The sequence below is a fragment of the Candoia aspera genome, chromosome 3 (genome assembly GCF_035149785.1).
Source record: "Candoia aspera isolate rCanAsp1 chromosome 3, rCanAsp1.hap2, whole genome shotgun sequence".
NCBI lineage: Eukaryota > Metazoa > Chordata > Lepidosauria > Squamata > Boidae > Candoia > Candoia aspera.
In genome coordinates, this window is record NC_086155.1 from 53,626,076 (window position 1) to 53,639,041 (window position 12,966).

Below are 12,966 nucleotides of genomic sequence, written 5' to 3' on the forward strand. Positions count from 1 at the left end.
CCTGAGGCCCATTGACAGAACCATGTCTTCAGGGCCTTCCGCAACAGGAGCAAGGAGGGGGCCAATCTTATATCTGGGGGAATGTTGTTCCAAAGGGAGGGAGCCACTACAGAGAAGGCCCCTTTCCTTGAGCTAAATTATTAAAATGCAGCCATTTTAGCCCTTCATCTCAAGACTTTCATTTTTATCACAAAGAATAGGGCTAACAAATAGCCCAAATTGTATTAGCTGATTTTTCCTACCTTCCCTGAATTCTCTGGCCCAATAGCCATTCCAAACTCTGTTCTGATGTAAGTGTTGTTAATGAGAGCTGTAATGTCTGTGAAAGTTTTCCCATAATCTTCACTAAGATAAAAAAAAAAAAAAAGACATAGTAAGGATAAGAGTTTTTGCATGGTATGATTTAGTTCAGTGATGAAACATGTGCACAATAATAGAAAGTTTATAAATGTGCATAAATATCCAAAGAAACAGCATGACAGTGAAAATCATCCTGCACATAGGTATACCTACTTTACTTTATCATACATAATAGCTGCTATGTTTAAGAATTCCTCTCTTCCCTTTCAGATAATCATCAAAATAGTTAACATAATTAAAAATTAAAACAAATGAAGTAATCAATTAAAATGAAAATGTAAAAGTATGCTATTAATTGAGGATCCATAAATCTGTACAAATTCTAAAAGTAGGGACCAGTTATCATAAATGGAATGAGCTACTAAACCTCTATAGGAACAAGCTGGACTTGGCTTGACATCTGAAAGATAATTATTAGCAGCATTTGACAGAAAGAAGGGGTTTTCACAACCAGTGCTCTCATATACCTAGTGGCATCTGTACAGTAGCTATGACATGCAAGATTCTGTATTAGGCCTGTTCTAGAGCAGTGTTTCTCAATCTCAGCACCTTTAAGAGATGTGGACTTCAACTCCCAGCACTGGCTCGGGAATTCTGGAAGTTGAAGTCCACATCTCTTAAAGGTACTGAGATGAGAAACACTGCCCTAGAGCAATAGGTCTTTCCCGGTTCTTTCTTTTCCTGATTCCACAGTGAATCTTAATTAACCCATGACCACTTGTCAGTAAATTGCTCTTCTGCCTGTTGGAATCTTGAAACTGGGAGCAAACTACCACTTTATGCCTACTCTTGGCAGGAGCAACTCCTTTTTAATGGGACTGTCTCTCCCAGCTTCACCTCTCTGGTGCAACTTGTTTTACATAACAACTGAGAAAGGGAAAAGCAGGAACAGTCAGCCAGACCAAGGGAAATAATGGAGGAAAAAGTCTAGCCAATATTTCTTGCTTCCACCTGGGAAAAGAGTGCATGACCGTAATCCTAGTTTGAAGTATATGGAATGTTAATAGGCAGGTGAGGTCTTCACCTTATCTCAAAATTCTATAACCTACACTGGTAGTCAATAGGGAGCCTGCACCTGTAGGATTTCCAACAGGCAGAGGAAGGAGGTAGATTAGATCATCTTTTAAGATAAAATATCCTGTGTCAATGTGTTCCTATTTCAACAAAAACAGGCTTGTGTTGCCATTGTTTAGAAGTTAAGCATGGAAAAATGCACACATTTACAGGAAAGCAGCTTTTGAAAGAAACAGGTCACTCAGCATATGATGGATGGAACCAAGGAAGGCTGTTAGAGCAATTGGGCCCAGAAGCAATACTGACTTTACTTACACAGAGATACATACAAGTATAATGTCCTCACCTTCGGTACAATTTAGACTGCCCAAAACTTATGATCACTAGAGGAAGCTGAAAAGTAGTCAGCACAAGAATAACCTGGAAACAGAAAGAGGAAAACTTATTTAGCTCAGATAGTCCAAGAAAACAAGCCTGTCTTCATGTTATTTAACTATTTTAATAGAGTCCAATTACTATAATAGATGGTACATGGCAAAGGTAACAAAAGGATTCCTTCTAATAATTGGTTTCTGTCAGGCTGAACTGGTCTCATACACATTTCAACATACTAATATGACTATTCAAAAGGTGGACCAACAAAACAGAACTTATACAGCCAGCTGAATAATTAACTAGAAGTCATTTTACATTCATTCCAAAAATTATGTATCATATTTTACAATTTTCTATTATGTTAGATGGTCTTTTGGAAAAAAACCCTCTAATTGTTATTACAGTTATCTAATGCATAAGCTCCTATCCTGAAATGTCACCCTATTTCTCCTTTTCTTTGCTGAAGGAAGGATAACTTATTTAATCCCTCATGACACCTAAGCTAATATATAGATAGAATTTTACAGAGTAGTATCAAACATAGCTATTATTAGATTCCAAATTGTGCCATGATATACTAAGCTATTCAGTGTAAGATATCACAATAGGAACCTACTTTATTTTGCCTTTGTCTTATTTCTAGTTATTCACTAGAAATACAAATCCGAAGTTCCAAAGAGGAACTTAAACTGTCAGTAGATTCTTACTTTAAAAAAGGCATTTGTATAGCTTTGATAGATTTATGAATCAGAGCTAATATATGCCAATTCATTTTCTTAAGCATAAAAGATTTGCATTGCAGTCTTTTTTTAAAATTGTGCATCTTTATTCTGGAATGTCCAAGATTGCCTTTTGATTCTTGAAACTGTTTAAATATCTGGTTTGCTTATTGATAAGCCTAGGATATTAATAAATATATTTAGAATTTGGTATTTTGTCCCCTCTTCCCCAAAAAACACATTACAATGTTAACTCATCATGAATTGGTGGTGTCTGGTTTTCAGACATACCAGAAATGGGTCTGTCCTCTTATACTGAGCATCAGCAAAATTCCTAAACAAATCAACCATATTTTAAATACTGTAATCTGTACTAGAGAATGACAACCTGGAGACATGCAGGTGAAATTAGGTATACCAAAGGCTACCAACAAGCATTAGGCAGGATTTATTGAGAGCGAAGGGGAAGATTCCATCAGGTTAGTATTTGTTTGTTTGTTGGAATTTATTAGTCACCCAACTCCAATGGACTGAGTTCAGCTCCCAGTGACTACCTGGATATGACCACACATTTTACCTGGCACAGAGGTGGTTTGCCACTGTATTCTTCCAGGATTATTGACTGAGGGGGGGGGGATTTTCCAGCTGAAAAGTTTGGGATTTCCTGGAGGTCTCTCATCTAAATATTAATCAGATCAGACTCTATTTACCTTTTGTTGAGATCAAAGTTGGCCTAGTTACTGATACTATTAGCACTTTAAATAAAGGAGTATGAGAAGTAGACGGAACTAACTGATGTAATTTCATTATCCTTGAAAGAGAGAAAAGGAAGCTGGCAGAATTACATCAGCTGCTACTGGGCACCTCCCAAGTGTCTCTTTTTGTTCCTGGTTTAAAAGGAAGAACTGGAGAAAGACATATGATTCTACCTATTTCTTCTCTCCATATGCTTGATTAAACCCAACTCTCCATAAAGGCAGCTGGAAATGTATGCGTCCACTCCTGTTATTGTCATCTGCCCTACATTGTACAATTGATAATCTTAATTGTGTCTAGGATTGACTCAAAATTATGAAGCTAAAAAAAATCCCCTTGAATTGCAGCATTCACTTTCAGAGTGAGATGAACAAGCAGCAGCTCTGGGCAGGATATGAAGAAATATGTGGTATTTCCTCCTCTCCAACAAGACTTCATCACTGAAGCAATTATCACCCGAACCCCAAATGGGCAGATAGATGCTACTTACCAAACCTGTGAGTCACCCCATTTACAAAACAAAACACCCACATGGCTTCTTCTTTGCTCATGAGTAAGATGGTAATATTTAAAAGAAGAACCAGAATGGCTTGCCACTGGAGAGAATCACTCCTTATCACCCACCAGGCAAAAATAATTCTTTTTTATGTGGGAAGATTAAGGCAAAAGCATCATTATTTGAAAGCACTAAACCAGTCACCGTATGGAATTATTCCATATATTATACTTTTGCTCCTTCTGAATATTTAAAAAATTGTTCAACCAATTTTATTACTTACTCCAGTGCTATCTCCAATCCAGGAGAGGGTCACTGAGCCACTGAGGTCATTGAAGACACGCTGTAAAGACAATTACAAATATATTTTAGTCCCTGTTCCTGAAGCTGATGTTATTCAGCAAATACCCCTTCCATTTCTTCCAAGTGGGCTAGAAACTGGTTTCTAGACATCATATTCCTCACAATCCTATTGCCTGTCAAATTTAATAGTTATAATTTTCTAATAAGGTATTGTTGGAAGAAATTAAGATCTTTTCCTGCCCACCATGTTGTCTCCCCCCAGAACACTGTCTTCCTGCATTATTGCTTTCCCCTTGAGCAAGGTAAAAGGTTTAAAAGTTACAAAATAGAATGGGTTCATACAAAGAAGATGCCAGAAAATGAAAATATGACAGGAAACCCCAACTGTTTAGACAAAAGATTCCCTTCAGACTTAATCAGAAACCTTGTAAGACAAAAGGTCGCTCATTCACAGAATTTAGCAGAACCCATTCAGGTGAACAGCCAAACAGACCTCCATAATCAAATAACAAAAGATGCCTTCCAAGATGAACAGTCCAGGCTAGTAGACAAAGCCACAGCCCCGCAGGGAACCTTGGCTATCAGAACAGGAAGCACAAACCGCAGCAGGCCTGACCACAGAGCGCCTCCTCTCTGAACCCTGGTAAACTGCACTTTTCTCAGAAGTTCCTAGAGGGTGGAGACACTTTCACATAACAACAGCCAAGCTCTCCTATATAAAAGGCTTGTGGGGGAAATACAGGGGTGGCCATCTCCAACCAGCAGACTCTGTACATGCTATTGGAAAATAAAATTATTTCTGTTCAAGCAACCACCTATGAACTTTCATTCCCGGCTCAGAAGGAACCTGATAAGATTTCCTTCCAACAGTATATAAGAGAACAGATCATATAACCCTTAAGGAGTTGATCCTCTAGATGCTTTGGCTTGGATTTAATTCCTCATGCAGGTTTGAAGGAGGGACTGCATCATACTTAATAGAAAAGCATAAATTATTTTAGATCCTTAAAGGTGTTTTCCACTTAATATTATAACAAATTCATCTTTGCCTCCCTTTTTCATCTTGGAATATTACTAGATTTTGTTGACTAACAGAAATAGAAAAATTGGGAGAGATTTCATGTAAATTTACTTATATCAGAACTTCCAAAGTTTGTCAAGCTGTATGAAAGAGGTCCACAACAGAACACTTAGTTACTGTTTCTATAATGAAAATGTAAGAGGAAATTGCAAAGCTGGCAAAAATCACCACTGGTCTTGTGGCTGTGCACAATGTATGTTAGAGACTTACACATAGGATCCCCAGAATTTGGCAATTCCACCTCTCTCTGATAATTTCAGTTATTTACCATAATGATTCATTTCCTAGTGGCCCCAAAAGCCACAAACTTTGTATTTGCAGCATTTCCCTGAAAAGTATTATTTTTCTTTCTGTGTCAGAAATGTATCTAGTGTGGTCATCAATTCTCTTTTATTAATATAAAGAGAAAGATGCCATTGAGCTGAGTTTGATTCTTATTGACTGCCATCCAGAGTTTTCTTGGCTTTACTGAAGTAGTTTACCACTGCCTTCTCCCAGGATGTTTTCAGACTTTCAAGTCTTCTAACAGTTCTAGAATTCCTGGGTAGTCCCACTTCCAACTACTCACCAGAATCAATCCTGTTCACCTTAAGATGGCTTGATATTATCATCTCTTAAGGCATTATCAATGTAACCTTCCTGCAAATGAAGTCTGACCAGTCAAATATCATGGGTCTCTTAGATAAGCCTCTGTTGATTGAAAACCTCAAATAACCTTCTTCTAGCATGTCACTCCACTGATGCAAATCAGTATATTTTTCCTACAAGTGAAGTCTGTGCAAGTTACTATCATAATCTCTCTTAAATAAGCCTCTGTTTATTTAAAAGCTAAAATAACCTTCTAGCATGTCACTCTATTGGTAGCCAGCACTTCAGCTAGCTATACACAGGTGGTGATAATGGTAAAAGACAGTTACAAAAGCAATAGTTGCTCTAGAGTAGAATGCTACTACTTCCTTCTGTTTTATTTTGCTGAATTAGTTAAATATTCTTGGTGCAAAGTCCAGCTTACTCCATAGATAATTCAGAATTACTCTAAACTGGGAAAAGATTACCAAGATCAACCAGTTCCCCAGAATTAACATTTATTCATAAAGTACAACTTAACACTATTACTGGTGTTACTCTAAACTGCTCTTTCCGACTTGATACAAATACTGTGATTCTTCTCTCCATTTTTTTTCCTTTTTTTGGTTATAAAATCAAAGCAGCCCACTTCAACGACAGAAGTACAAGATCAGATCCCTCAAACTTTTTTTTTTAAACCCAAGAGAGAAAAAAAGAAAAAGGCTCCTCCCAGTTTCCCATTCTCCTCTAAGATGGCTAAAAAAATGATTTGGGGAGAGCAAATGTAAGCTAAAAATAAATTAAATAGGCCATCCTTCCGTCGTTCCAGCTTGCATCTGGTCTTTAAAAACTGCCACAATGCACAATCAGAATAAGGCATTAGAGAACTGTTTGTAATATACAATACTGGTTCAAGATTCTCTTATTTTATGTTCCCTGAAGGCTGTGCCAAAACCTGCTCAGTGGGATCACAGCCATCACAATAATCTTGTGTGTTGTATAAGGCATGACACTGTTAATGTTCCAAAGATACAAGCCAACCACACTGTTGCTTGCCTAAAGACGTGTGTTAATGTTAGTTCAGAAAGAAAAACAAGTACACATGCAAACACAAAGCCAAAGATGACTCCACCTTAGAATGTTTAAGGTCACTTCAAATTAAGCTTCAAACTGCTAATACTTCTACAAAGGTCGCACTACTTCCTTTATAGCTCCATAAGCACCTGAGACCAGAAATATCACAGTCCAGACATTTTTGTAAAGTAGAAAACAGACTACTGGTCAACCAAGTCCAGGTGCAAGAATCAATATGAAATACACAACCTGAGTCTCCAAATGTTTGGGATGAAAGCTTCCCAGACATATACACCATTCCAAAATAAGAAAAATAACAGCACACTAACAATGCAACATTGGCAGAGCAATTACAGTTCATAAAGCCAAAGAAAGTAATTCATCCTCAGGAATCCAGGTGCAATTGTTGGTTCCCAGGGAAAAGGAGATGACATGAGAAATGCTGCAAAACACAGTCTCATTTTGATAGTGCTTTCCCAAACACCACATATTTTAATGCTACACAAATGAAAATCATACTCATGTTATAATTGTAACTAGCAATGTGTTTCGTATGAATAATAGTTTAAGAAAGAAGTAGGCAAATACGCTGTTATAGCTATACAGGTATATAAAAAGGGGAAACTGACACTATGGGGTTAAATTACCCTTGGCTACGGAAACATAGCTGTAATTAGCAACCAGTCTGAAGGAGGGAGAGGTTGCTAAGAGCTATTTGTGTTACAGATGGCTCCTTCAATAACTACACAGAGGGGGTAATACCAATGCTCCTCCTGGACTATTCAAAAAGCGGTATCTGATTCAAATATATCTTTAGCTTTGTTGCTAAATATCATCCCACTGGTAAGAGTTAAAATTTAGAAGCAGCAGCAAAACTAGATGAAAGCTTTTGGTGGAAGAACAAGTTAAACAGGAGCAAGGCAGACAGAAAAATCAAGAGAAAACCAAGGGTTATTACTTGTGATTTGAAATAGAGCACTTTAATCTTAAACTACTACATGGCTCCAGTGAAGACTCAATGAACTGTATTGTCTGTATTACTCAACAATATATTTTTTTTAAAAAATCCATTTAATTCTACCTTTCCTCCAGGAGCTCAAGGCAGCTTTTTTTTAATCACACAACAACCCTGTGAGGTACACTGGGCTGAGATTGATAGACCCAAAGTCATCTAACAAAGTTTCCATGGCTGAGGATACATTTGAATCTGGGTCTCCCATACTGGACTTAATTAATTGGGAAGATTCAATTATTTAAATCAGGATGCCTTCATAATAGCCAACTCTTCCTCAAGAATTAAGGACTGATCTGTGTTCTCCATAGAACTGTGTAACATTTTGGATCCAAAGGCAAAAGGATTCTTTACAGAATGCTCCAAAGCACCCTTCTGTCTTTGAATGTGAAAACTAAGTGCTGAATAGTGGGTCTTGTGATTTTCTCCCAATTATTGTACATTTTTAAGAGCCTATATTTCTAACTATAAAAAGCCAGTTTGGTCTAGTGATTCAAGCACCAGGCTGGAAACCAGGAGACAGAGTCCTAGTCCTGCTTTAGGCATGAAAGCCAGCTGGGTGACCTTGGGCCAGTCACTCTCTCAGCCCAACTCACCTCACAGGGTTGTTGTTGTTGGGAAAACAGGAGGAGGAAGGAGTATTAGGTATGTTCCCCACCCTGAGTTGTTTATAAACATAATAAAGGCAGGACAAAAAGATCTTTAAAAAAAACCCTCTGTCACCACCTATTCCTTTTTCCAAGGTTACACTCAGCTCTTTTATATGTCAGCAGCATCAGAAAGTTATTTCATTGCACTTTATTTATCAAATGTCTATGGTTCCTTTTTAGCCTCCCAATGAGAACTTGACTTTGACAGTATCATCTTCATAACTGTATTCACAAATTTCAATCAGCACCGGTCAGTTCTTGATATAGCACTCCAAGAAGTACACTGGAGTCTTGTAGGAAAGTTAATCTGATTCCTCCTACTTTCTTCAGAACAGCTGTGCTCTGAATCACTTTGCAATTTCTTCCACATTAGCTTTCATTTTGGGAGCAGTGTAATCTTTTGTTAGAGATTGCAACCTTATGTTATTTATTTTGAGACTTACCCCATAACAAAGCTGCATACTAGGCTTTTGACATTACTTTGTTAGCTTTTAAATAGCTTTTATTGCTACTTTTCGTACGTATTTAGCAGTGTGTGCATGTCCTAATATTTCAGTTGGTTTTAATAAGGAAGGTTTTTTTCTGTTGCTACACAAGCATTTGTGATGGAATAATTGTGGATATTGCTCTCATCAAAACTAAGGATAACAATTTTCTAGATTTCCATATTTCTCAGTGTCTTCCTTATAAATTATATTCAAAATTCTGTAGGTAGACTGTATCCTACATTAGAGTACTAAACAACATTTATAAAGTCCACATTCATAAATATATGAAGAGGTTGCTGCATAAATACTCAGCAACTTTGTGTCAATTGCTGCTTGCTATAACCTCCAGCTTTTTATTACAAAGGTACCATATTTGTATTATTTCAACATGTTCCTTTTGCCAAGTGCAGGTAATTTATCAGGACTTTCTGACATACATGGTATGGCTTGAACTATGAAATGGAACACACAAATAAATAGGCACAAAGCCAGTTGGGTGACCTTGGGCACTTTCTCTCACTTCTGAAAAACCTTGCCAAGAAAACTGCAGGGATCTGCCCAGGCAGTTTCCGAGAATAGGACACGATTAAACAGATTAAAAAAAAAATAAAGACACTGAAGGTGGCAGGTAATGTACACACATACAGTACATACATTTATTTCAGCTGGAATTGACAGAATTAAAATAACAAGGTAGGAAAGCTAGACATGGCACAGGATTTTTGTTCATATTCATTTTCCCCTCTATTTCTTTGGGTGAGTCTTAAAATCAAGGTCATCTTCCTTTGGGGCAAGTACAGTAAAATTATCTCGAGTTGCAGGCACATTTTTGCAACTTTAAAGTGAAACCGATTTTAAGAAGTTGCAATATACAGGTCACAGGCACTATGTAAAAGATATAGAGACTATATTCTCTGAGTCTGCAGTATGAGATATGTTCTGAATACAAAGCTTAAATTACGTTATCTGCTCACCATTAATTTTTAAAAAACAAGTCATTTATTTGAATTTATTAGCTGCCCAACTCCAACGGACTCTTCAAATACGTAAAATTGTTACATATTTCAGTGCAACTCAAGCTAGCATGTGTTGTGTATGGAATGAGAACTTCTGGCACAGAAACAAGGCTAAGAACTCACTTACTGAATTTCTGGTCCAGATCACAATGTAATGCAAGCCTTGTGCTTATACTCTAGCTGCAGAAATATCTAGTTAAGGATTTCCTGTTAGTTTAACTAATTGTATATTAGAATTTGCAACATACTGCAAGTAACTGCATACCAAGAGTTATGGACTGCAGAAAGAGTAGAATTACATGAAGAACACTCTTTCAGGGAATACTGGAAAACTCTGAATGCCAAAGATTAATCAAACAATACTTAAAATAACAGACTCAGCATTAAATTAGATCGTGCAATACTTACCGTAGCAGCACAAATACTAGCACCAAACTGCATTATATCTGTATCTTTCTTACAGCTATGCAAACACTGCACCTGCATCACTGCTACCACAGCAATAATATGAAGAATTATTTATATTTATTTATTTATATTTCAAATTTCCATCACCGCCCATCTCCCGCAAATAGGGGACTCTGGGTGGTTTACAGTCAAAATTAAAACACATAATTACAATATAAATACTATATAAAAATAGAATAAATACAGAGTAAAAAATATATACATTATATATACATGAGAGGCTGGAAAGCTGAAATGCAGCATTAATGATGTGTTAGAAGAACAGCTGGAGAAATTCAGTTCTTCAACAAAACAGACATTCAAAAACCAAAGTTGTTTACTTGAAATTCCTCACTATTGGTAACTCATTTAGCATTCAGCAAGAGGGAAAAGCACAGCTTAGCACTTTATTTTGCCAAAATTGCTGTAACATTCACAAAGTAGGGTCATTAGCAGTTCAGTGTCACACTCTTTCTGGAAGACAACAGTACACAGCAAGATCACAGCATCTTCTTGGGCCTTGACTTAAGACAGTTCAGTTACCTCTGAACCATTCAGATGGCACCGCCAGACACATTTGCCATCTGGAGAACTGTAATTTGTAAGTTCTGATGATGTTCAACATCCACAGTTACGCAGAAGGAATAGTATGAAGTGTAAGGAATGCGCTTATGGTAATGTCATAGCCACCTATTTAATCACATATGTGAGATACTGTGAGGCAGCATAGTTTCCCCACTTACTCATACTGTAATATCATACCAATTTATTTATTTTCCTTCTTTTTAGCATATTTCTTTCTTTTCTTTAGATACCATGTGGCCTTGTTCACACAACACAGCTGAACCAGTGATCCCTATCCCGAGCCATTGATTTACCTCCCTGCACCTGCAGCATATGTCTCAATCATCCATCAACCCCTTTCCCAGTCCTCAAGAAAGGAAATTCCTTTCCCTCTTCTTTTTTGGCTCTTTCCTTATTCATTCACCAGAACGAAGAAGAAAAAGATACATGACAGCATGATTGGGAACGGTGCCACCACAGGAAAGATGGGGGGCCATGCTCATTTTTGCTCTTTGTTCAATCTGAACCTCATGCGGGAGTAAAAATTATAATAATGAGCAGAGTGCCTAGAGAGGTACTATTTTCCAGGGAATGGGATCTCTGTTATGGAGGGAGAAAGTATAAGATAACTCCCTCTAATAAGCTGTTTGGAAATATGGCTGATCAGAATGACTTAGTTCAACCCCATACAAGACTGTATCTATTTGAAGGTAAATCTACCTCATCTGAATTGGTTGAATCATCTAATCCAGTTTTCCTGTTCATAAAACATATTGACCCCACTCCCTACAAACCAGTTAAGAACATCATGCAAACAGGGTCAGCACGTACTTGTCTTCTTCAGTCCTTACACATGGACCTCCCACAGCTAAACTCATAGTCCAGCTATATTTCAACAGCTTTAATCCCATCCATACCAAACAGAAAAATGTTAAGACTTCAGGAGTACACTGTGAGATAAAAGGTTAAAGCCCAAAGCATTATAATAAATCTGCAAGATTCCTAGACGAACCTTTTCCTCAAATCTTCCATACTAACAAGTGATACTGGTATAACTGCCAATATCTTGAGATGACTTATCTCAAAAGAAGCATACTGAATATGGTCCTAACCCTAGTAATAGTGAGCAGCATTCACGATTTATAATACAAAACCTGAAAGGGAAGAGAGATTGGGCATATCAGCATTAAGAATGCTTTCTGCAAACTGACTTCAGGAAGACTGAAAATGAGTGTGAGAGTTAGTTCCTCGTGATCTGAGGAAAACAACCAGATATCTAATCTGTCTATTGCCAAAGCAAGAAAAAGCTAGAACATGGGTGCCCTGACTAAAAGAGAGAGCTGTCCAACTTTAGATAGCCTGGGGAAATAGAACGAAGTGCGAAGAATATGAACACTGACCTCACTATAAGTAAGTCATGCACAGTAATCACTAGAATTCTTTCATAATAGCTTCATAGCTTTTCTATGCTACAGTCTACTTACCAAATTTCCTAGATTCTTGTGTGCAAATTTAATTGTTTCCAGACCTGCATTCCAGGGAAGAAGCCCAGGGCAAAGCAGTAATTCTTCTAGATCAAATACTAGGAAGAGTATGAAGATGTTCCTTACATGGCATGGGGCTGGTTATTTGAGAGACCTCTTCCCAATCACATCTACTTGCCCCATCAGGTCTGGCAGGGAATGGAATGGAAACAGCAGGGAACACATATTAGAGGGGAAATTATTAATTTAATTTAGGCACATTGGCAGTCAAGAAATAACCCGAGAGGGAAGTAGGGAGACCACCTCTTGAGCATCATTTATTCTAGAATAGGAGCTGGCAGTAGCCCCCAGCCCTATTTCTGAAGCCTCCAGAATCCATGAGACATGCTACCAAAATATGGTGGAGCAATGCAATGTTTATATATGTGTATTTTGTGGAAAAGGAAGGTTGTAAGGTATGTATACTTATTTTGCATTAAATCCCACAACTTCCTCCCCTATCAAAATACTGAGGGAAAGAAAAGGGGATGAGGCCTGAAAAATTGAACTTCGCCCTCTTC

At 37.5% G+C, this 12,966-nt stretch overlaps 1 protein-coding gene across 2 annotated transcripts in view; it reads right to left on the reverse strand.

Moving 5' to 3' along the window:
• SORT1 (sortilin 1) overlaps nt 1-12,966 on the reverse strand; it is a 51,038-nt gene that overhangs the window by 27,199 nt on the left and 10,873 nt on the right. For both annotated transcript variants that reach the window (XM_063297699.1, XM_063297700.1), the window contains exons 2-4: nt 4,004-4,063; nt 1,721-1,794; nt 243-345 (exon numbers count right to left, since the gene is read on the reverse strand). In XM_063297699.1, coding sequence (XP_063153769.1) covers nt 243-345; nt 1,721-1,794; nt 4,004-4,063 — 237 coding nt within the window. The remainder of the gene's footprint in view (nt 1-242; nt 346-1,720; nt 1,795-4,003; nt 4,064-12,966) is intronic.